The sequence below is a fragment of the Macrobrachium rosenbergii genome, chromosome 51 (assembly GCF_040412425.1).
Source record: "Macrobrachium rosenbergii isolate ZJJX-2024 chromosome 51, ASM4041242v1, whole genome shotgun sequence".
Lineage (NCBI taxonomy): Eukaryota > Metazoa > Arthropoda > Malacostraca > Decapoda > Palaemonidae > Macrobrachium > Macrobrachium rosenbergii.
In genome coordinates this window covers 20,102,915-20,128,387 of record NC_089791.1, presented here as the reverse complement: position 1 = coordinate 20,128,387, position 25,473 = coordinate 20,102,915, and the positions used below count along the sequence as shown (strand labels likewise).

General features: G+C 36.9%; 1 protein-coding gene across 2 annotated transcripts in view; it reads right to left on the bottom strand.

Annotated features, from left to right (window-relative positions):
- Nucleotides 1-1,288: 1,288 nt before the first annotated feature.
- Syx8 (syntaxin 8) overlaps nucleotides 1,289-25,473 on the bottom strand; it is a 28,007-nt gene continuing 3,822 nt past the window's right edge. The window contains exons 2-7 of one of the 2 annotated variants that reach the window (XM_067094937.1): nucleotides 17,709-17,841; nucleotides 15,715-15,860; nucleotides 13,396-13,517; nucleotides 10,860-10,952; nucleotides 9,847-9,948; nucleotides 1,289-4,309 (exon numbers count right to left, since the gene is read on the bottom strand). In XM_067094937.1, the coding sequence (XP_066951038.1) occupies nucleotides 4,251-4,309; nucleotides 9,847-9,948; nucleotides 10,860-10,952; nucleotides 13,396-13,517; nucleotides 15,715-15,860; nucleotides 17,709-17,841 (655 nt within the window). In that variant the 3' untranslated portion in view covers nucleotides 1,289-4,250. Of the gene's footprint in view, nucleotides 4,310-5,944; nucleotides 6,062-9,846; nucleotides 9,949-10,859; nucleotides 10,953-13,395; nucleotides 13,518-15,714; nucleotides 15,861-17,708; nucleotides 17,842-25,473 lie in introns of those variants that run through there. The other variant, XM_067094936.1, reaches the window with a different exon arrangement.

The window sequence follows — 25,473 nt, the reverse complement described above, 5'->3', positions numbered from 1 at the left end:
CTCTTCTGCTGCTAATTTTTGATGGAGGAAGAAGCCTCACAGGATGAGATTCATGACTTGACAGCAATGGTTCCAGCGCAATAAGAAGAGGAGCCTGAGGAGTCATCAATTGTTGCTCTGAAAGCTGAGTGTACAATAACTACCAAATGATGGATCAGTTCGTACTCACTAAACAAGTCTTTAGGGGGAAAACATTGTTGACCTCTAAATGCAGGGTACTACAAAAGCAGGTCTTGTCCAAGGATGGCATAAATGACCAAAGGACTTACCACCTCCGCCCATAGAGGTATGTTGGGACATGACTAGAGTAATATTCTTTCCCATAGGCTTGCAAAACTAAGGCAAAGTACTGCACATAATAACAGTAAAATTTCAAAATCATTTAATCCTAAGGAAGTAAAAGCCAAAAAGGCAGTGATGCAAAGCAGAGAACTGAAGGTAACCATTTATTTAGACCAGAGAAAAGGAAAATATTTACCTAACAAATCGAGATAAGGACTGGGCAAGGAAATTTTATCCTACCCAGCCCATTTTAAAAGCGGCAAAATGGAAATTACAGAGACTATTACATGACTGAAAACTGATAAAGACTGTACTCTTACTAACACAGCAGCAATAAATTCACTAAAATCTTAGAATAACATCTTGCAATCAAAAAAATTAAATGAACGTGTGTGAGGGAGAAGGTATGTATAGCACAGGACAAACAGGGAAAAATAGTTTTATTCCTGGTTAGCATGGCAACATAACCGACTGAAGTAGTCACATAGAGGAATGAAGTATCACCTTGTTGGACAATGGAATCTCATTCACACATGGTCTATGGGACTTCATTTCTTTCAAAATCTATCAGATGGTGTCACTGGGTCAGTTTCACATGGAGCAAGGCTACTTATGATAAATGGGTTTGTAAAAAGAAATACTGTATATGTTGCACAACTGAGCTTCATATTTTTGGTACAATGCTAAAAGTGAGATTTTGGTGAAGATTTCGTTTTATTTAAAATTCCTCCATTTGAAGTTTACTCCTACACATCTACACAGAGATTCCATATCTATATGTTAATTTTATCAAAGCATAGGAAACGCAATATATTAACATGTGCTCCTCTGTCATTCTACCTTCCAACTCTTAGTAATGCAAAGAGGTCATAGTGGTCTGGAATAAAGGCACATCTTAAAGAGAATTTACAAGTTACTATTGAAAAGACTGATTAATTATCAAATACAGTATTTCCAATTATGCTAATAACTCACACCAACATCTTTAATGGTAATTCAACAAATATTTGTATTATCAACTTTTAATGAAACTGGATAGGAAATAAATTCAATATAGTACACTATCAATAAGCTAGTTAATCGACATCAATGGATTCTTTTTAACTTCAGTGCTAAGAAAAATATCCTGTCCAGCAGGATGGCTACATAGCAAGGCAAAATAGGTTATTTTAATATCTGCTACATTATTACTATAAACACTGACAAATGCTATGATGGCTTTTAATATACCACAGTAAAATGAAATATCTACTGATTACAGATACAGTACATCAACTTTCACTTCAATTCTCCAATTCAAATGATATATTCAGTTCACTAGATATTAAATGCATAAAAAAAATAGTAGTCAGTAGCTTTTATATGCAATCTCTATCATAATATATAAAAAAAAAAACACATTGGAAACCCAACGCAACACTTAACCATTACAAAAGAGCTTGATCATACCTGGAAGCACGAAAATAAATATAGCATCATGGATTGGTAGAGACAATATGTCCAGCAGTAACTTTTAAAATCTGCATCCTGTCATTTGTGTTTAATACGCAACAAAATGAAAAGTGCAATGATAATATTTACGTAATTTAATGTAACTTGCTGTGATATATAAATGATTTAATGTAACTTGTATCACTGAAAAAATCATCAAGTGAAATGGAATCACAATTACGTTTACTGAAATCTGAAAAATAAATATACTGTACTGTATTTTATAATGACATAAAATTATATTTTTAAATATGCCTTTATCACTGATGGGATGAGCAGCATCTAAGAATTCCAACAGAGTAATGTTCCTGTATGCTACATGTTGCAGAATGAAAGGCCGTGTACATGGTCATCTAGTCTTCCACCACAAGTACAAGGCACAAAGTCAACTAGCAAGACCTCACAGAGATAGAATTCATAGAAAATTGAAATGACTGACCATAATTATCCTGCAGTGAAATGCTGGGGTGAAAGCCTTGATGTTACAGAATCCACCACACAAACAGTACTGATTAAGAGACTGATTTACACAGTGTGTTCCAGCTTTATGGGAGATTCGAATTCCAAGAACTTTTGGGAAAACTCTTACCAAAAAAGAACATCCAATTACTCTTGGGGTGTGGACTAAAACAAATTATGTCAAGACAAGAAAGTAATACATTCACAAAAGTAAATGAGAGAATTAAAGATTTTATATTCCATCAAAATCACGTTAAGAGCAAGCTATCTGCAAAATACCACTAGGACTTAAGTAAAAATTTATGATAATTTCAGTTCGCAACAAATCTGCAATTTTCCACTTGGACTGTCTTATAACTCATATAATTTTTCATGGAAATGAGGAAACAAAGGGTACCATATACTATGATATTCAAGATTAAATCTATGATAAATTCCTATTAATAACTACCAATTCTAAAATCAAATCAATAAAAGAACCTTACACACCAAAAGCAAACCCTGTTTCAAATGCTATAAAGTACTGATTACAAACAATATCTGCAAAATAGCAATAACTATACTGTATCTAAACCACAAAATGGTCCCAAGTCCAAGTTCACATCTTCCACAGGAGTTTTCTATACCTCACATCTTTTACTTGTTATTGTATTCACCAAGTTCCTGTGCCTTTTTGCAATAAATTTTCAAATCATTATTGTACTACTATTTTTCTCACGTTACTGCAAATTACGTGCATAATGTGGAGTAGCTTTCCTTTGTCTTTTCACAGGCTTTAATTATACATTTTTACTTAAATATATATTGTATCTGAAGACAATTATCTAGATACAAACTGTATAAAAATTTTGAAGTATAACTAGCATTCACAAAAAAAAATCCAAATAAGGACAAAATGTGATATTCACTTCTCACTGAGACTATACAAACCAAATCAGATCTAAAAGCCACTAACCATAAAAAGATTACCATTACTTTTTAACACATGCGATTACCATCACTTACAACAAACAGCTATACAATAAAGGTACCATCTTAGAGTCCACTATATATGTAAGTTACCAGTATGCACTTCTTGCAGTTGGGTAAATTTTGATTTGCCAAAAAAGGTTACAAGGCTTTTTTTCTCTATAAAATTCTTTTTGTCAAAAGATTAAACTAAAAGAGCTGATTCATGTAATCAGCTTAGAAATTTATTCTATGGCTTTGTAGTGGTAACTTCTTTTCAATATTTTTTACCATATTTTTGTTACAGAAAAGTAAATAGAAAGTGTGAAAGTGCATGGAAGCTTAAAATAAAATTCATTCACTGAAAGCCTCCCAAATGGTGAAAATAGCTTTACAGTACACCAATTTTTCATGCCTTTTCATATGTCTCCAATAATTTCCTCTTGGCAAGTTTTTGTAACAGATGAACAGACTGATTACAGGATAGATCTGTTTGTAAAATCTGGTGTTGCAATAACTACACTCACTGATGCTCCACCACAACAACATTGCAGGTGATATTGAATCAAGGAGACTATACTGTACTGAGAAGACGAAAGCTTAATAGCCTCTAACCCTCACCAACACACCATTTTCACAAGAAGCCCAAAGCCTGGGTTGGATGAGCAAGATTTCTTTACCATCTAGAATTTAACTTTAATTAGAAATGTTTGAAAAGTCTGGATGACCCTATCAACTGATCTCCCTCATTCCCATCAACTACATAGTCAAGTGGAAAATAACACCAAATAATAATCTAATCAGAATACTCCCATGTACCAGCATCAGTAATAAAAGGACTTATAAACACTTTATTGTTAACATAAGATATTTAACTCTGAATCAGTAAATGATTTGGCATTATCAATGAAGTGAAGAGCTATACAGCAGCTCATTCAACTACAAATTCAAGTTACAAAACATAAGTAAACCTGCAAACCAAAAAATTCCATGTCACCTCAAAAATAACTATTCAGTACATGGTATATGACCCAGTTTTCATAAATAGTCTTTTATATGGAATGTTTGCCTTACCAAACTGCAACAATAACAATAGCAATGAAGAGAAGAATGATCACCAACCAATAAGCTGGAATAAAAAAAAATGATAAGAGCTACTATTTGCTTAAACCCACAGCTGATATGTGCTATAGACAATATATATAACCAGGTATAACACAATTGCAACCTTGAAATCTCACTCAAAGATATGTGAAAAAACTGTCCTTATCAAAATATGGAAAAAATCTTGGATTAATCTTATCTGACTAATTGTTAAAATAGCCTTATCCCCCTGTGACACAAAAGCTGTCGCTTTTATTTCAGCCATCTCCTATTCTCTATACAAGGCTAGTTTCAGATATTCAACCTCTTATTTGCTGATTCTAGGATGAAGTCCAAAAGACAACTGTTTCCAAAACTACCCTTTATATCAACTTCATACACACCTACAACAACACATCTGCCTGACACACAAACTCACATTTCCTTAGTATGAAATCCCTTTCTTTTAAACTTCTGCCACCTGTAAACCTTCACTAATTTTTGTTACATAACTATAATTCAAAAACACATAGTGATCAAATTCTTTCTAACATAGACATACTTCTCACTACTTCAACTTTTCTAGTGCCTCATATACCCCTCAAATAATTCACCCATATAGCTTTCATCCTTATATCTTTACAAAACTTACCACTGCACACAAAGACAATTTGGTTCAACCATAAAGACAACTTAGTTCAACCATAACAACAACTTTGTTCAAACAATCCTTAATATAATCCAACTTTTGTCTCCTTATACACTACTACTTAACAAGGGTTGCTCAAAAACAACTAACCCACTTGGTCTCCTCCTACATCAACACTGATAATGCAATGTTATCTACTGAAAATCAGAAAATATACTTGCAAGATATGTTGGAGTATAGCAAAGTTTCCAACTTAATAATCTTAAAAGTCATGGCAAGGAATTCCCCTCATCAAACCAAACAAATTAACTGGGCCATCATAATGCCACAGAATTTTAGCTTATCCTTTCCTGGAGTACAAGTAGTGAAGTAAGAGTCCTGCACTTTGGAATGTCAGAAAAAACCTACCAGCCAACTTCATCTTAATTCACCTACTTTGCTTTGTCAAACTTCATATTTCATGGGTGTAGTGCAACGCAAAGATAAGGCATGTCTGGCAAAGATTTTTCAATTAATGGAAAATAATGGAATGAAGATCACCCTCTCAAATATAGACTTGGCAATATAAACCCAAAGGAAACTACTAGCAAGTGGTCTTACTTGAAATCAGTTGGGAAAAGGAACGAGTGAACAGTTATATAGTTGAAGAGACAACTTTTGCTAAAAGCGAAGGAGTTAAAAACTATAAATTTCCATAAAAAAATTAATTATTTGGATATTTACCTACTGTTAAAGTTAGCATACAACTCCGTGCTGATAGGAGAGTCGGTATCAAACAAAAGAATGTTTAAGTTCTTGTCAGAATTCTCCTTATGGGGAGGCTGGGTGGCATCTACTTTAACAGTAGGAAAGTCCTATCCAAATAATGAATTTTATTATGAAAATTTATATTATTTAGGATGAATCTTACTTACTGTTAAAGTTAGCTGATTCCCACATTGAGAAGAGGATGGTGGGCAGTACAGCTAGACCAAATCCGCTCAGCTACTCGAGCTAAAGGTTTCTTGCATGAAACCCAAAACATTCTTACCTGATCTGGAATCCTTTCTGGATCTTTCTGCTGCCAGAAGCTGGATTCTATTCAGGGGGCAAGGCTCTCATACATGTGCAGCGAAGAGCAGCCTTGCGGAGAAAACCGCTTCAATTCAGCTAGAATGAAACAGAAGCAGCATGAGGGAACCCCTGTGCCTGGGTCCAAAAGCCCTATAAAATGACAGCCACTAAAAATAAATACCTTTACAATATAAAGGTAAGCTCCTATACAATATATGTACCTTCATGCTCCCCAAAATACTAAAACCCAGGATTTAAAACAAAGAGCCTAAAAGATTGCTCTTTCCTCAGTTCAGGAAAAGACTACCCGCTACTAGTAGCGGACTAAGGGCTTTACTGTTTCAGGCATAATTCTGCATACTTGAGGTACTGAATGGCAAAACCCAATTGTACTTCTACTGTGCCACATTAAAACCATCCTCATGCAACAATTGTCATCAAACTAAATGAGGTAGCAACAGCTCTCACATTATGAATACTTACCTTTAATAAAGGCAAATGGTATGGAGCTAGTTCTCAAGCACTAGCCCAATCAAATATGTTACAGAGAACCTCATGTTCTTGACAAAGACATTCTAGGTTTCTAAAACCAAAAAAACAAAAGGTTAACTTGTCTCTTCTAGGCTTAACCTTTGACAAAGACATCTAGGTTTACTAAAACCACAAAACAAAATGTTAACTTTGCCTTCTCCAGGCTTAACCCTTGACAAAGATATTCTAGGTTTCTAAAATCACAAAATATAAGGTTAGCTTTCCCTCTTCCAGGCTTAACCCTAGACAAGGACATCTAGGTTTTCTAAAACCACAAAACAAAAAGTTAATTTTGCCTTCTCCAGACTTAACCTTTGACAAAGACATTCTAGGTTTCAAAAATCACAAAATACAAGGTTAATTTTGCCTCCTCCAGGCTTAACCTTTGACAGAGATGTTCTAGCTTCTAGAATCACAAAATAAAAGGATGTCTGCCTCTTTCAGGCTTGACCTATCCAACTAAGTTTTAATTGCCCCAGTATGTTTCCTCTTTTTCTCCACCAGAGGTTAAATGGAATTCTTACAGTTCTCTGAAAATTTAGCCTTAATCTTATTCTCAGCTATAATGCAAAAAGATAAAATAGCACAACAGCCTTAAGGAGAGTGCTTGCAATAAATTTACTCTTTTTAACTGTTGGTAGAGCTAAATAAATCTTTTTAACTGTTGGTAGAGCTAAATAAATCTTTTTAACTGTTGGTAGAGCTAAATAAATCTTTTTAACTGTTGGTAGAGCTAAATAAAAGAAGTTTTCATAGTAAATAATTCAATGGAACTCATTCCAGAGGTTCAAAAGAATCTGCAGATAAGCTTTTGACCTACATCTAAATCCAAAAAGAGATTGATACGGTGCTGAGTTGAAGGAGCTTCCATCTCAACTGATTTCAAAACCTTAAGGTAATATCATCAGCCAGATCTAATAGCACATGATGCAATACCAAGGAAAGTAGAGAACGATAACCTTGAAAGTAGACAGCGAAAAAGTCTTACTATATCCAAGAAAGCAGAGAAACTTTGATGTCTACAAGGTTCCAGGTGCTAAAAACTCTTCTAGAAAGGTGCCCTGAGTATACACAAACTGCTGCTTCTCAGCTTATAACACAAGAAAAATGGTTGTTCTCCTCTTGATTAAGAATAGAATCCATGATACTTTTGAAAATCCCCTATTGGGAGGAGACAGTCATGCATCTCCAAGTGGTAAAGTGTGAGATGCAGAAGTTAGTGGAAGTACATAAAATTCTGTAGTCCGAGTCGATTTTCCCTTAACAGAAGAATAAGATCCATCTAACAGGACAGCTAGAAAGTTCGAAAATCATTTGCTCTGCTGTACAGGAGTCACTGAGCAATTCTTGAACATGAAATTTGCTCAATACTTCCTTAGAGTACATAGAGGGGAAAGGCCTATGAGTCTGTATCAGGTCAAACTTATAGGAATACATCCACTGCTCAAGTCTGAGGGCACTCAAAAGAGTAGTAGTCGACTGGTTGTCCTTGCACATCTGCATGCTAATAAATCTACATTTGAGTGCTCCTCTAATCCCACAGCAACTGTAGCATTTGCGGATGTAATGGCCACTCTGTAAGTAGTTTGTTCTTTTGAATCCACAATCACCAAAAATGCTGTCCTTCCACAGAATGAATTATCAAACCAATATCATGTTGTTCATTTCACTCAAGGAAGCAATTTTTCCACTAAGACTGTTTCTGACCAGGGATAAAGCAGCTACGTATATTCGATGGACTTTCCAATGCCCTGACATTTAGTAAGTTTTATCAGGTGTAGTGTTGACCATTCTATGTTGTATGTAAGTGTAACAACACTAGTCAAAATTCTTTGTTTTGTGTTACACAACTGAGGGGAAAATACAAAACCTGGATGTAGGTTTAAGAATAAAATGGTAAACTCTTGGTTTCAGCATCCCTCCTACAGAAATTGGTGACAACAATGGTCCTAGATTACTTACAAGTTTAATGAACATTAACTGTAAGTTGTAATTCTCTTATGCTGAGACTGTACTAAAATTGAGCCTGATCACTGATAAAATTCCCAGTGAGGCCATCTTTCTTAACAAAGAAAGCCCTTACCACTTAGGAAGCTTCCTTCAGGGATAAAATTCTTCAAGCAGCAAGTGCCTATTCGTCTTCTGACAGACAAGCCTGCAAATTCAAGTATCATCCCCACATCACTAGATAAGAATGAGGAAGTTGACAGAAAATCATATTGCACAGAGACTGAGCCAGGTGAAGTAGCAGATCACTGGCTTTTAGCATACTGTCAATAGTTGGCCAACTTGAACCAGCTGACTCAGTGGAAAATATTTCTTGCTATTAAAAACTGACCTCATCCACCTATAGGCAACAAATTCCCTGGAATTCTTATAGAGGCACTATGCACGAGTCCAAACAAAGCACCTTGAACAGCAATATCTCCTCTGTAAATAAACCTCGAAGGAACTTGGGTGACTGAGGATGTACTGGTATGAGAAAAATATCTCCTGCACATCCACCAAAACACCTAATTGTTCTTTTGGAAAGTCACTAAAACCATGCTGGAAAAACATAAGCACAGGGACAGGCACGCAAAGTCATTCAGTCTCAATGTGTCCAACAATGGTCACCAATCTCCAGTTGCTTACGGAGCTACAAAAAAGTCAAGAGGTAAAATCCCAGTGAATTACTGCTGGTCCATTTCTTTCTCTCTAATTACAACCTCTTACTAAAGTAAGAGAGACTTCTGCTGGAGAAGACAGAGGAACAGCTATAGGAGACCAAACCAGTGGAGGGTGACCTAAAAGGAATCATAACTCTCCTTCACTGCCTCCACCATGTAAGGTCTCCTCCTAAGTATCTCCAAGCATGCCAGGAGGCTTGCAATTGGCCATCTACCAGAACCCGAGGGTTGAACTTATCCCAAAAGGTATAAAATAAGACTTGCACCAATATATATATACTCCCTTATCACCTTAACCTGTGCAGCATAAACCTTTACTACAGATAGGAGCATAAGTGTCCTCATTTCTTCCAAACTGAGTACTATAAGCATGAGAACATTAGCCTATAGCATCAGAAACAAGTTAAAAACTAACTCTTCCTCGCTAAATTCCCACTGGCGCCAAAAACCCTTAAAGCTAGTTTCACAAGCTCCCCAAGCTGGTACCAAAAACACTAAGCTGGGGCCAAAAACACACTGGATTCTGTACCTTCTTCCCTTGGACCTAAGATGCTATCAGTCACAATTATTTGTCTTGTTCTGGCAGTCTAAAACTAGTTGCTATATACCCTTCTCCTAGAATTTGGATTAGCGAGTGCCACGAGACATTAGAAAGTAAAAAATAAACATCTTTGTACTTACGCCATGTTCTTATTTTCTTTTGTACAACGCCAATGTGATCAGTTTCATCTATTAGCCGATTTTGGGTATTTGTAGTTCTCTCAGAGATTTCATCAAGTAAATCTGCAAAGATTACTTACTGCAATGAATATGGTAAAATATATCATAGCATTAACTAAATACCTAAGCAATGTTGGATCCATAAAGTCTCAGGTTAATTCTGACAACACATTGCCATTCAATATCCATTTCTTAAATAACAAAACAAGAAGCAAGGGAGCTAAATAAAATGAAAATGTCAAAATCCATAAAATAACCCTCTACAATTCTATTGCCCTTAATCTTCGGGATTTTCTCAGAAATTTCTCTGTGTATACAATACAATCAGGTGCACAAACACAAATAAAATACAAACTATTACTTTTTCATACAAGTAGGACATTACTGTAATTAAGACGGTCTTCAAGTGAATATTCAAATTATTTTCTTTATTTCTGCTACTTTTCATGAATAAAAGATGTTAAGTAATATTTCATCATGTGGGGTTTTTAATCAAAATATAACTATATATAAATTACAAGTACTTTATAAAAACTAGTTTCATTTTATTACAATCCAGTTTTCTTAAAACCATACCACCCTCTCACAGCTAAATTTATTGGCCTTTCTAATCACTGATTTTCTGCCAACCATTTATGGCTCTTGAATACTATGCCAAGTTGAATTATAATTAAAAGCAATTTATGTCATTATTTCATTATGAGTAATTTCTACCTCATGAAACAGGCATAAATTATCAGCAGACAGTAAGAAATAATGGCACTACTACAGAACCATTCTTTTTTTGCTGATAAATATATCAAACTCTCACAAAGACATGACATCAGAGAAAGAGAAATATCTACAACATACATTTAAAACAGATTAATGTTCATCACCGAAAAATAAATAATACCAGTCATCAAAAAAGATTACTGTACTGCATATAAAAATTTATAAATATTGCCCATATATAGTACATAATATATACTAACCATTTTGCTCATCAACTTCGGTGCCTATTGCAGATGCTATTCGTTTCTGTCTTGATATAACTTGGGACAGAACATCTAATCCTGCTTCTTGCTCTGTGTGAAAATGAAAATACAGTACAGTATATTTGGTAAAAAGATTCACTCCAGCCAAAGCACTTTTGTAAACAATAAAGGCTAACATAAGTTCTGAAAGTAATCATGCCTGAATAGGATGAAAAGGAAATTTAACCTATGTTCTTTTAGTGCTTCCCAAAGCCTAATGAATACTGCATCTTAAAAAAGCTAACTTTCTCATGAAAGCATGCATAACCCCTACTGTGGTTTTTATTCCTCTTCCAAATTAAAAACTTTACCATTTAAATGAAACAAATTAATGCAATACTGTGTAACTACTTATAAACAGAATATAAAACATGTCAATTGATAACTTTTACTTCTTAGATTATGGATTACAGCTCTTGTTATAAGAAAAGAGTAACACAGAACCCTTACATAACATAAAGTCCTACAAATGAAATAACTTTAAAGAAAGTACATCCCTCTAAACAGTAAAAATAAATCTACATGAAAGTGGAATTCTACAGCAACTATAGAAAACTACCCAGGTCACATGGTAAAGCAATGAACAGATATTCAAATACAAAAAAAAATACATGACAACTTAATAACTTATATGCTCATATTACCAAACCACTACTATAATAAACTGTAGTAAGAGAAATATAAGATCCTTATTTAACATGTATTTATAGATGACCCCTGTTTGAAAACTATTATGATGATTAAGGTCACTCTAAGTGCTAACTGTTTCCACTTAGCTGATGAACTGTAATACTGTACTTTTGATTTTTGGCATAAATCAACTGACAATAATAAAATGATTATATTGTAAATATAAAACTATGGTTTTCAAATACTGTATGAATAAAAATGTTTGTTTTTAGAATACCATCAGCCCTTAACATACAGAAGGGTAAAAAGGATTCAGGGCAACCAACAAAACAATGTGGCAGAATTTTGAAAATAATCTGAAAAAACAAAACAGCCATGAACTGGAAGATGTTGGCATGATTAAGGGACCAATTTGGAATACAACACAGGACAAGAAAAATGCGGCCTTGGGAGGATGAAAAAGGGAATTGACAAGCGATTTAATAACAGCAGCAGCTTACCAAAATATATGAAAACCTCACGCACACACACAGAAAGGACCAGAAGGATGGGAAAAGAGCTCTACACTAATGATATACAAAGGAAAAGGGGATGCACTGGAATGTGAAAATTGCATTGGAATGCAACTGCTTGAACACATCTTGATATTATTGGAGGTGATGGAGGAAAGGCTTAAAAAAATGGTTAAAATAAAAAATTGTTAGTATGACTTCATGCACCAGAAGTCCACAACAGAAGCAGTCTTTATGATGAGATAACTACAGGACAATTACTATGCACAAAGAAAGAGATTGCAGTATATCATGTATCTGTTAATCTTGATAAGGCATTTGAAATTGCACCCAGACAACAATAGGATGACCAATATGAAGACATTAAGTGGTGATGCTACTTTACCATACTCCAAGTTCTAGAGTGATGTCAATGGCAGGTGCATCACAAAGAATTTGATATAAATGCTGGTGGCAACAATATACTAGGACAAAGCCCATTAATATGCATTTATTGCATACATAGTAATGGAGGAAGCTGCAAAATCATGCAAAGAGTTAATCCCTTGAAGAGCTGCTGTATGCAGATGATCCTGTGTTGACAGCAGAATATATGGAAGAGTTTGTGGAAATGTTCAAAAGTGGAAGAGCAAAATGGAAAGGAAAGGACTGAAAATCAACGTAAACAAAACATGGCTTACAATAACAGAGAAGTGTAGTCAAAGAATAGGACATATGGGTACTGTGGGAAAAGTGCATAGGTGGACCCATTACTACTATGTAGCAGTGTAACAGATGGCATCACATGAGATGATCCAAATAAAAAATCATGAACTTAGGTTTTCAATTCCTCAAAAATATTAAAAGTGCAAATAGGAAGGAGAGGGGATTGGAGAACATTGTTTTAGTAGATGGGCAAGTCTTAGAATTGGAACACCTGTTACCTTGAGAAAACACTGGAGTGCAAAGAGAGAATTCAAAGGACAGTACAAAAGGGTGCAGCTGATGATAAATAGTTTATGATGATTATGATGAATCATATGGGGAAACTACAAAAGACAATGGTCCATAAGCTAAGTCAACAGAGACTAAATCAACAGGTATTTGTCTACCATCTAATCACAGTTGTATAATGGTAAAGAAAGTGCATCTGTAAACACTGTACTAACACCTAACTTCTAATGCAGAATCTATGAAACTGGAAGTCATTGAAAATACAGGTCAGTGGTTTGTATTTGTATACTGCATTAATCTTAATATAAAAATAAATTAATACTATATATACAAATATGCAAATATATTTATAAATATACATGTAAGAAAATATCAATAAAATTACTCCAGAAACTTTCAAAAATCAAATACAGACTTACGCTGTTCAACAAGGCGATTTCTTTCCCTTACTTGTTCCACTGTTAAACCCTCTGTATTTACACTTTCCTCTTCTACACCCCAACCAAAGTCAGAGGAGTGTGCTGTAGCCCCAGAACTTCGTCTGAAAAAGTTCAATGCGAGCGTTTCTTTTTTTTTCATAATGTAAGATAAATAGTGCAGAAATGAAGACCTAAACCAACAGAGAATTTAAGCAGATAATACACTTAGCAAAGAAGAGATTTCATTTCATGTCTCAGCTTATAATGGGAAAATCTGAAAGAAAAAAAGCTAATGCTAAAAATGATGTTACAATAGCAAACAAAACCTAATCAGCTTATAAAAGTGCTCTCATTGGAATACTTGCTTAAATATAATGGTAGTACAGTACAGTGTTATGTGCATATTACGTTAAGTCACTCTACAAACGAATACAGAACCAACAATGACCAGCTTACATAAACCTAAAGTTACTGTGCTTGAAAAATTCTAAGAAATAAAGTCTAAATAATACATTTATACTGTACAGTAGTTCTATACACTATTCAACAGCACATGGGAATACAGTAGAGGATTTGTCCATTTAACACTATATTTTCATGAAAATTTCCTGCATACCTGAGCATTATGATCAACAAGGAAGCATAAAAACGAATGAATCCAATCAGACTTTACGTGTTATTCATAAAATACTATACCAAGTATACTCTTGAAATGTTCTCGAAATTTGAAATTTAATTTTTAAAAATTTAATTTTTAAACCAACCAACACTGCTAACATAAACATTCATGCATTTAGTTGTCACAAACCTAAGGGTGCATTCTCACTACAATAAAACATGGCATAAACACATATCGATATCTTAGCACACACACACATCACAGAGAGGCTGAATACAAGTCAAAGACTTATAGGTAAAGTAATTCTAACCAGTGCTTCATATGATTATTGAGCATTTGCCAAAGATTCAATCTCCATTTATGTTTGTGACTTGTTTTCAGCCTATTTGTGATAGGTATGAGATAAGCTGCCAATATACGTTTATGACATGTTTTAACGAAGTGTGGGTGCACTGTTGGAATAACAAATGAAAAGAGTACCATATATATAATACATCTACTTTTTATAAATTGCAAATAACTGACACACATCATGCATGTCTATAAGCATACTGTAACATATTCAATGTTTAGTTAATTCCCTAATGATTCTTCCTGCACTTACCAGTTCATACTTCTTCTTTTAACGTGCTTTTATTCCCATTTTTGTATGGGGTAAGCACGATGCCTTCTTTTGAAGGACTTTTTGATTTGGCTTTGGGGTAGACCTGTGGTCTCGATCGGCTGCCCTGCCTGACATCGCTTAGACCCCGGTACGTATGTTTCATGTATCATACCCGACCCAACGCCCTTTCTTCCCAGCAGCGAGAAGTTATTGCGCGGGTATGGCGAGAGTTCGAGACGTGTGAGATGTTTGTTATGTTTTTAGAAGGTGTTGTAGTGGCTTTGTTTTGTGTGTGTATTTAGTCTGTAACATCCATTTGCTTTTTAAGCAAACCTATCCGTTGATTACATATATAATCCTGGGATGTCTACACGGATAGCAAAGTGTCTGCCTCTCTTGATCAGTCGGCTGCGGGTTTGAACCCGCGCCACAGACCTCTATGAAGTCCAAAGCTGCTGCTGTAACCGACTGAGCCATCGAGGCTCACTTACCAGTTCATACTCAAAGAAATAAACATGTCAATAATACAGGGCCTATAAAGCAGGAATTTTTAAAAAGAAATACTATCCCATACACATGTTGCATACTGTTGGCCTTTCACCCACACATGTTCTCTTGTAAGTTGCTGACGTTCTAGGGAGTAAGTATAATTTTTTCATAAGTAGCATAAATAAATGTAAATTCAGATTTTTACCATTTCTCAAGGAAGGGGATTTCTAATGCTGGCGGTATGGTTACATTTAAATTTTAAACCTTCCAGCCTCACTGAGGTAAGTCAGATCTTATAGGGAACAGTGGTGGTGGTGTATGCATATGTATGTATGTATGTATCTATGTGTGTGTGTGTGTTTGTGAGAGAGAGAGAGAGAGAGAGAGAGAGAGAGAGAGAGAGAGAGAGAGAGAGAGAGAGAGAGAGAGAGAGAGAGAGTGACTTCACTTAAACATCCTGTTGACAGTGGTCTGGTTAGACTTCCTTATAATATTAATGATCCTGTTGCCAACTAACGATAATTTCATCTTAGCTGAAATAAGGCTGTTTACAACATATCTTAAAAAAGTATTAGAGATTTAAGAATATATAGAACTAAAAAATTACCCATCATTAAAATCCATTGCTACTCTCTTAATAGAGCTTTGCAGTGTTTCACAAAGGCGTATTCGTCTTTCCTTTTCTCGTTCTGTCAAATTACGCAACTCCCAGTCATCTATTCTGGCTAACAGGTTACCAACAGCTTTCTCTGCCTGAAATTAAACATTCTTAAGCATTCTGTAGCAAACAAAATAGGAGTAAATGCTTAAAACTAGTTAACATTTACCATGAAAAGCAGTCATTTTTATAAAATGCAGTATACATACATACATACAACAGAGGCTCATCATAATAATATGGGGCACAGTTAAGAACAAAGTATAACAAATAAAAAAATTTAAAGTGACAGTGCACACGATATGTCATAACATGGTGCACAAAATGGATTTAATTACAATCTACTCTTTAACCAAAATACATGCACTGTACTGTAGATCAAAATTTAGTTACAACTACCGTACAAGTACTATATTGCCTGAAAAAACGAAGGGGGAAAATCCTAAGAAGTGGAATACAAGTAACATAGTTTATCTATTTACTCTACCTGGTAAAACTTACATTACCACAAAAAACTTGAACATAGTTGATCTGCAGAGACAAACACTAACCATAACTTTCAAAAATTTACCCAGCTGTATAGCTAAAGCTACAATAGAATGACATTCATGATATCAAAGCAGCTCAAAAGGACATTACTTGGGTGCCATGAATGGACAATTACAGTATACTGCTTTTTGATGAGCCAATTTAGAACAAATTTTTTACGCACCATCAGTTTTAACGGTAACATTTATTTACAATACAGTACTGTATGTACAAGTCAAGTGTCACATGAATGTCTTCCTGTAAGTTGGTTTAGACAAATGATCTAAAAAATGTGTTAATGATGAAACATCAATACAACCCTGGAGTTCCAAACACTGCAACTACCAAAAACTTCTTCTGGAAAAATACTAAAAATGGATACTTTAAGTGTGAAACATACTGTATATAATGAAAAACATTACAAAATTTTCTTTTATGTCAAGACATGCCTGAATTAGGCTTACTGTTCTCATAATGTCAGCACAAAGTAAAATGTCAGAAATAATGTAAAATTAAGTTTGCCTTTGAGGGTGAAGATGGCTACACAAACAAACCAGTACAGCTTATCCCACCCCAGTACAGGAATGTCAAGACAAGTTTCCGTTGCTGATACAAAAAGCTATGCTGTTTCTTTTAAACAAACAGTATTGTAAATTTTAATTTAACTTCAAATCACCTCATTTTACCACATACAATTCACAGAAAACCTGCAAATAATTTCCCACTCATAACCTACCTTTGTGTATAACAGACATCCTAAACCATTTATCTTTTCTTTAAAATGAAGTGCTATTGTTCCTCAAATGCATAAGTTATGATAATTAACTGATGATCTCAAAAATATAAAGCTCCACTGTCCCTAATGGTAATAAGCAATTTTGTGTGACGTATGAACCAGAGTAAGTGTAAAAGGTTACTGATTAATCTCTATGAGCCTAAGATAATTGATTAAACCTTTAGTAGTTAACATCGCTTCAACACTACTGTTTTGTGCTTCCCCAGAAATGCAGTGGGTGATGGTTAACAATTCCTTAAACATGCTTACATGGTAAACCCTTAAAAATAATTCTAGTAAAGCATGTGCAAAGGATACTTATATTCTTCTCAGTATAAATGTGAAAAATATTATTCCTTAAAGAACACAAATCATGAACTCTATAACAGTACTTAAAGCTTCTAAAATAATGCAATATACAGTGCAGGCAAACATCATCTTGAACTTTATACTACATCCACAAGCAGACTTGAAATTTGCCAAAAAAAAAAAAAAATTATCTACATATTCAACCATCATTTATGCAGTACAGTACACAAAACGAAAAACAGAAGCATTAAGCAAAGGGCAATGGTGCCTCCACAACTATAAAGATGAAAAATATCTTTATACAGCATCATTTGCAGTATTAACTGCTCACCTGCGGGATGCTGTTTCTGAGACGATTAGTAAGTAGAGCATGCTCTGCGGTTCCAACATTAGTCTGCCATCTTTTAACAAGAGTTTCTCTTACTTCACGTACTTCCTGTTCAATCCTTTCATAGTCAACGAGCCTGGATGTACATTAGTAGCAATTGTAGATTTACTCAAGATACGAAACATAAATTATGGGAAATATAATGTATTATAATATTGAAAAGAGTGATCCTTCAAGAGAAATTATTTTAATACTACAGAACCACAATTCACTGCATCAAGAGGAGTACAGTACTTGGCATTTTATAACACATAAATAAACATAGTTTTTAAGCCTCCAGGGATACAAACCATCACATCTGTGGACAGAACAATAACACGCACAAGCAACGCCTATCTTTCTGGCATACTGCATGATCATTCAAACCAAGACAGTAAAAGGAATTTTGCCTCTCGAAAAGGAAAATGCTACAATTACATGTCAAGCAAAATGCACAAAACAGAATACAACTTTAAACAGCTGCTATGTTTAACTAGATGTAATTCTTACCCAATAATCAGTACTGCACAGTACAGTACTGATAATCTATGACACTCAGCTTGGTTAGGTTCCTGACCATTAGATGGAATGGAAGTAGATTTACTGCATAAAAATGACATTTTTATAATAAAATACTTTTGTACAGTATATACTTACCAAATAATTACATAGCTATTAGTTTCTACTTTATGCAGCAGCTCAAAATTTAAAAATCGCAGTAGAACTTTTGTTTTGGGTGTCGGTAGCTTGCCCCCCCACTTTCAGGGAAGAATAGGTACAACACAGCTAAAGAGCTCAATTCGTTTATGCCCTCCATCCATGAAAGGGGAGGAGGGAGGGCTCTGATCATGTAATTATATAGTAAGTACATATAAAACTTTTATTGAAAAATTATCATTTTTGTATAAGTAACTTACCAAATAATTACAAAGCTGAATCCCACATTGATCGGAGGTGGGATACATGAACATATACTACTCAAAAACCCTCTGAGACGGAGGTGAATTTGAAACAGAAAATTAGCTAGCATCGTGAAATGCTTGTTGTAACCTTACCTGATGAGGGAGCTACAGCAGGTAGATACTGTCTCTGGTCGGAGCTTCTCTTGACCTGTAGTGTCGCGACGGTATAGCCAAGGGTTGCCTCTACTGTACTCTAGTGGGGACTTGGCAACATAGGAGTAAACTGCAGGTTGTCAAAGCTTACAATCCAATAAAATATATACATAGTATACTGTATATGGGCAGTCCCCGGTTTACGATGGGGGTTCCATTTTTATGTCGCATCGTAAACCGAAAATCGTCATAAACCAAAAACTCATCGAAAATTGTAAAAAGTCCTAAGAAAACCTTACTTTTAATGCTTTGGGTGTATTAAAATGATGTAAACTGCATTTTTATTGAGTTTTTCATAAAAAAAACTCAATTTTTATTATTCTACTGTTTTGGAGCCATATTTCTTCCGTTGGATCGGCGTACGACGCGTCGTAACCCTGGAACATGCGTCGTAAACCAAGAAATAATTTCTGATGAAATATCTGAAAAGCGTCGTAACCTCGGAATGTCGTAAGCCGGACCCGTCGTAAACCAGGGACTGCCTGTACATATATATATATGTGCCCTTGCCTCGGGCACAGTACAACAAACTATGATCAGATAAATTTAACCCACACCACCTTAAAAATTAATCCAACCAAACCATAAAAAACAATGACTGGTGGGCACTCATGACACACAGTGCCCCGGGCTTCCTAAGGAAAGACAACAATCCTTAACAAGGAGGAAACAGAAGGTATTCCTCCTATCCTTCGTCACCCAAAACCAACCCAGCTGTGAAGAATGGGGCTAATGTACTGCATTTCTCATACACTGTTTCTATATCACGAAGGTAATACATAGAGAAAACTGACTTGTATCTCCAATATGTAGATTGCAAGATCGTGGAGAGTGAGGGATTTCATTTGAAGGCCAGCGAAGTGGCAACTGCCCTAATTTCATGGGCCTTAACTTTGCACAAGGGTAGGGTATCCTCTTGAACTCTCGAGTGTGATTCGGAAATCACAGTCCTTAAAAAGAAGGTAAAGGCATTTTTGGATAACGGACGTCTGGGATCCTTAACCGAATACCACAGATTCTGTGAGGAACCTCCAATTCTTTTAGTTTTCTCCAAATACAACTTCACTGCTCTTACTGAGCAGAACACTCTCTCCTGATCTGCTGGACCTAGGATATCAGCCAAGCTCTTTACAGTAAATGAATGTGGCCAGGGATTAGACGGGTCTTCGTTCTTTGCCAAAAACCCTAAGATCAGACAGCACACTGCATTCCCTTGAGAAAAGCCTACCTTCTTATCACAGTAGCAAGGGTCATTAAAAATAAGGTTTTCCTTGTCAAATCCCTTAGCAAGGAGGAGTCCAAAGGTTCAAATGGAGAGCCTGAAAGCCATTTAAGGACCACATCCAAGTTCCAGGCGACTGTTGTAGAATTCTCTTGTTTAGACGTATTTAATGATTTAATCAAATCACTAATATCCTGATTTGTACACAGGTCTATATTCCCCTATATTTAAAAACAGAATTTAACATAGCCCCGTATCCTTTTATGGTGGATGTAGCCAATCCTTTGGAAGACCTCAAAAACAGTAAAAAGTCAGCAATTTGGGCTAAAGTCATTTTAGAAGAGGAGATACGCTCTCGGCATAAGCCTCGAAAGACTGCCCACTTGGCCTGGTAGACTGCAGCAGAAGATTAGCACCTACATTTTGCAACTGCTTCTGCAGCTTTTCTTGAAAACCCTTTGGTCTGACAAGCTCCCGGACAGTCTGAAGCCTGTCAGAGCGAGAGTGGATAAGCCTTGATGAAAACAGTGAAAATGATGCTGTCTGAGCAGATTTCTCCTCAATGGGTCCTCAATGACAGGTGAAACTGCACCCATCAGTTCAGAGACTGGATGTCCTAACTGGGGTGCTGAACGCTCGACTACTGGCGGGCGTACTTCAACAGATGAGCCTATAGAAACAGGGCGCTCAGACACTGGACATTTCGGGGACACTGAGTGTTTCGAGGACACTGGGCACTTGTACAATGGGCGCTCGTACACTGAGCACTCAGACGCTAGGTGCTCAGTCTCTGGGCTCTCGTACACTGGGCGCTTAAACACTGGCTGCTTGGACACTGGGCGCTTGGATACTGGGCGCTTGGCAGTTACCGAAGAGACATGCGGAGCTTGACTGGGGAGCTCCCAAAAACTGCAGGAGGGAATAGGACTGTGATCTCTCTCCATGACTCACTTACAGATAAGGAGCGAGTCATCTTCCACTGAAGAACCATGCCTTTTCAATAGCCTGGATACACTTGAAAAGCGCCGACTGTGCCCTTTGGCCCCATGAGAGTCCAAGTCGCTAGATGACAGGGTATGCACATCCAACTGGATGCCTCTACAGTGGCTGTCCACTGAGTCCTGGGATTTTTGCACAACAGGCTCGGTTGAGGAAGCGACTACCCATGGGCAAACCCCATTGACCTCCTTTGGACTGCCAGTTTGCTTCCTCTCAGGTGAGCAAGGGGAGTTTAGCAAGGACCTTGCTCTAGGAGCATCGGTGGGACAAGTAGCCACCCCTTCTACTGACACTGCACTTGCACCAACACTACTGCACTTGTCCACCAGGACTCTTACCGAATTCCCAATCTGGGAAATAGTATTCACAAGAAGATCGAATTTCTGACCTGCATGAGCTTCTAGACTGGCAATGGCATTGAGTTCAGAAGAATGGGAGCCAGGGATTGGAGTAGCTGGAAAAATCGGAGGACTGGAGATAGGGGAAAAGGCAGTTACAGGTGTTGAAGGGACAGGCAAATTAACAACATCTACCTTAGGAGAATTAACCTGACTAGCAAAAGCTCTAGCTTCGGCCCTAGCTGTTGCCTTCCTCTGTTTGTCATGCTAAAGTTTATCTAAATGTGCAAGAAAAGCTTTCCATCTCCCCTTATCCCAGTCTTTGCATTCTTCACAATTAAGGTCTGGCAAGCAAACCTGCTCTTCACAAGAACAAATAATCATGTGATTGTCATAATTAGCCAAAGTGAGTCTGGTATTGCAGCCTTTACTGCAGTACCTGATACTAGACAAGCTAGAGTCTGACATACTAAGACAAAATCAAAAAGTCACAATTGGAAAAGTCCCAAATACTAACTAAGCTAATTAAGATTAGGACACTAACAAAATTACAGAATACTTCACCAAATGAAGCAATAATCACAACCATGCAGTGAGAAAGAATCCACAGAGCTGTCCAACAACCAATGCTTAGTCGTTGACTAGCAGAAATGAATTGAGCTATTTAGCGGTGTTGTACCTATTCTTCCCCAAAAGTGGGCGGGACTAGCTACTTACAAAAAAACAAAAGAGCGCTACTGCGATTTCAAATTTTGAGCTGCCACATAAATTAGATACTAATAGCTATGTAATTATTTGGTAAGTTACTTATATAAAATTTGGTTTGTTTCTACTAGAATACAAACCATACATTTTTGTGTGGGAAACTCACTCCTTACTCTCAACTGGCTGGCACCTGAAAATTCAATGACTCCTGTAACTTCTTATACAATCTAGCACAGGAATGCAAGATCAATAGGGTAGCACTGGGCAGAAGGCAATATATTATCTAATGAGTTCTAATAGTAGTAGCTTTACTACCTGGCCACCTTGTTAAATGGGAGAATGGAAGGAGTCACACATTATGAGCTGAAACTTTAAAATACAATGACTGACTATGAAGTTTACCTTCACCATGATCCCATCCAGCAAGTACTTGTCCTGACTGTTGTCTTGCTGAGGAAGGAGATAGCAAGGAGAGAAAGAACCGTCACCCTTTCAACCTTTAGCCTCATGCCATCCTAGTAACTTGGATAAAATGCTATTTCGTCCAAGAGGAATTCAGAGACAACACCACCAGTAGGGAAGCCACAAAATTTTAAGGAGATGGGGTAAAATGAATTGAAAGTTGTCTTGTGCCACCAGACACTTGCCCTCATTACCTGTGAACTGAAAAGTTCTCCGAATGGCTGAATGTGGGCCCTGTATACTTGACTGCCTCATGAGTCAGAGAGAAAGGTTGCTCTGAACACCATCTTCTTGTTCCTGCCATTATTACACAGAAGATTCATGACACTCTGACTTACACAGAAGATTCATGACACTCTGACCTAAGAGGTTAGGCTCTCATAGATAGTGACACAAAGCTCCCCACTAACAAATTCTCTGAGAGAGGGCCCCAAGAGCTTCTAGTCTCTTTTGTCAGAAACTGATGGTGTTCTTAGTTTGCCAGACTCTCATAAATGAGACCAAGGGAGATGCCCAGCTCTCGACTACATACTACCACGAGGCTAAGGCCAGTGAACAAGGGCTCTTTGGTACCTACGTTAAGCAGTGGAGAGTCACATCCTGCCAAAGCTAACAAGGTGGGAAAGACTCTTCAAAGTTCCCATCAGTAGGGACAATTCTGCTGAGGAGGAGGGGTCTAGCATATGTTTCAGTTAGAAGATCTGGCTCAAGGAAGAGCAATAGGCTTCATTACAATGATTGAGAAGATTAAGTGAAGAAAGTCCACTGTTACCTAGTAGTTGAGGCTACTTTAACACAAATGGTTTAAAGAGAAGAGTGGACCAAAGGGAATCTCCTCTTGATCAGAAGAGCTAGCAGATCAGGATACTACTCAGCATGGGGCCAATGAGGACCTAAAACAGTTATCCGAGACCCAAAATGATAAACACTCAGCAAATCAGACCAACACGAGGAAATACAAGATATCCAGATGTTCCATGGGCTGCTGGAAAGGGTCTTCCAATGCAGCCCAAGGTCTGGAAGAGAACACTTTGAGCTCCCTGCAACTGCGTGGTTAATAAGTAGATCAACCGAGTTCACCAAATCTCGAAAAGCTTTTCCCCATCCAAGAAAGTAGGGACCACTTTGACCCAACTGCCCCTGGCAGTTCAGCTGGTCTGCCATAGCATTCTTTCTATCTGAAACGTACCTGGCTGATGATCAAGCTCAATGGCTTGGGAAACTGCCAACTCAAGCATCAGCTTTGCTATCCAATAAGTGAAGGGAAACTGTACCCTCTAGTTTGTTGATGTAAACCACTACTGGTCATCATTCATCAAAACTAAGGAGTGACCCATCAGATAATCCAGGAATGCTAGCAGGGCTAGCAGCAATGCTCACATTTCCAAGATGATGATGTGCATATAAGGCTTATCCTTGATCCACATGCCTGAGGCAGACAGACCACTCAGGTGAACATCCCATCCCTCCTTTGGTGCATCCAAGAATAGAATTCTCTCTGGAGGGGGGGAAGGGGTTCATAGTAACTGCTGCAAGGAGATTCTTGTTGTCCAGTCACTATGCAAGGTCCTCCCTTACTGCCCTGCTCAACTGCATGAACAGGGAGAGAGGGTCGCTTGAGACTGACCAATCCCACACCAGTTGCCGCTGAAGCAAGCACAGTAGGAGGTGCCTGTGCAAATCATGCTTTTCCCGAGATGACAAGTGACCAAGGACTTCCTTCCAAAGCCATGCTGGTTGTTCCTGTCACAACACAGACTGTGCTGAAACCTTCCTGTGCTAGCTCAAGTTCAGTGCAAAAGAAAGATCCAAACAAAACCACCTCCTAATGTGAATCATTCATGCCAACAAGCAATGCACTTTGCTCTTTATCAAGTTCAACTAGACAGAATGCTTTCTTTGGGGAATGTCTACTTTACTACTGACTTACCTTGAAGATTTATGAGGCTTTCACATTTTGAAAGAAAAATGAGATCCCCTTTAGTAAGATGGACTTGACATAATGTTAACTTTCTTTCTAAGTTGAAGACAAGTGCACAATGTGTAAGTACCAAAATAAGCTGGACTATTCCCTTCTAAACCCCTTCTAGCTAAAGTGCTACTAAAAAACCTCCATCCCTGAGGCTTTCACATATCCAGCTTTGGTAAAAATCAGTGAAACTGACAAAGGCCATTTAAGTTGTTATACGAATATCTAAGAAGCAAGATATGAGGCAATTGTTTGTCTTCAGTCTGCAAAAGTGTCTCCCTAAAAGTGAAAGATGTTTCCAGCACCAAACCAATTAATTTAGCCATCATATTCTGGATTTTGCTTATAAGACTACAGATAATTCAGTGCTACTCCCACAGACAGAGCCTGGGAGTAAGAAACTAGAATGTGGCTTTGGACATACCGTAAGCTGCAGAGCTTCATAAGAAAAGCTTGACTAAAGTAGTACACAGTGTCATGGAACACAGCACCGCAAACATCAACTATGTTAAAAATTCTGGCAAATCCTGGTCAGAAGCTGACAAAGAAAGTGAGCAATGCCATGAAAAATTTTATAATTTACTATTAAGCACCTGACAATGACCAAAGAAAAAAGAGGAACTCACAACAGAATATGTAATAGTAGAATATGTAATAGTGTCTAACCAAGGAAGATAGTACAGTATGAATAAGATATTTGACCAACTAGCCAAATATGTCCAGGTATTTTCTTAGGTAATGAAGGGGTCTTCTTAAAAACCTTGGATAAAGCACGAAGAAGGCACATCAAGTCTCAAATTCTACAAACTGGCATCCCAATTTCCATTCTAGGTTCAAACTAAATCTTCACCATAGGACCTATCCACTTGGCATCCATACCTAAAAATACTGATTGAGCATTGCAGTAATTAGAAATCCC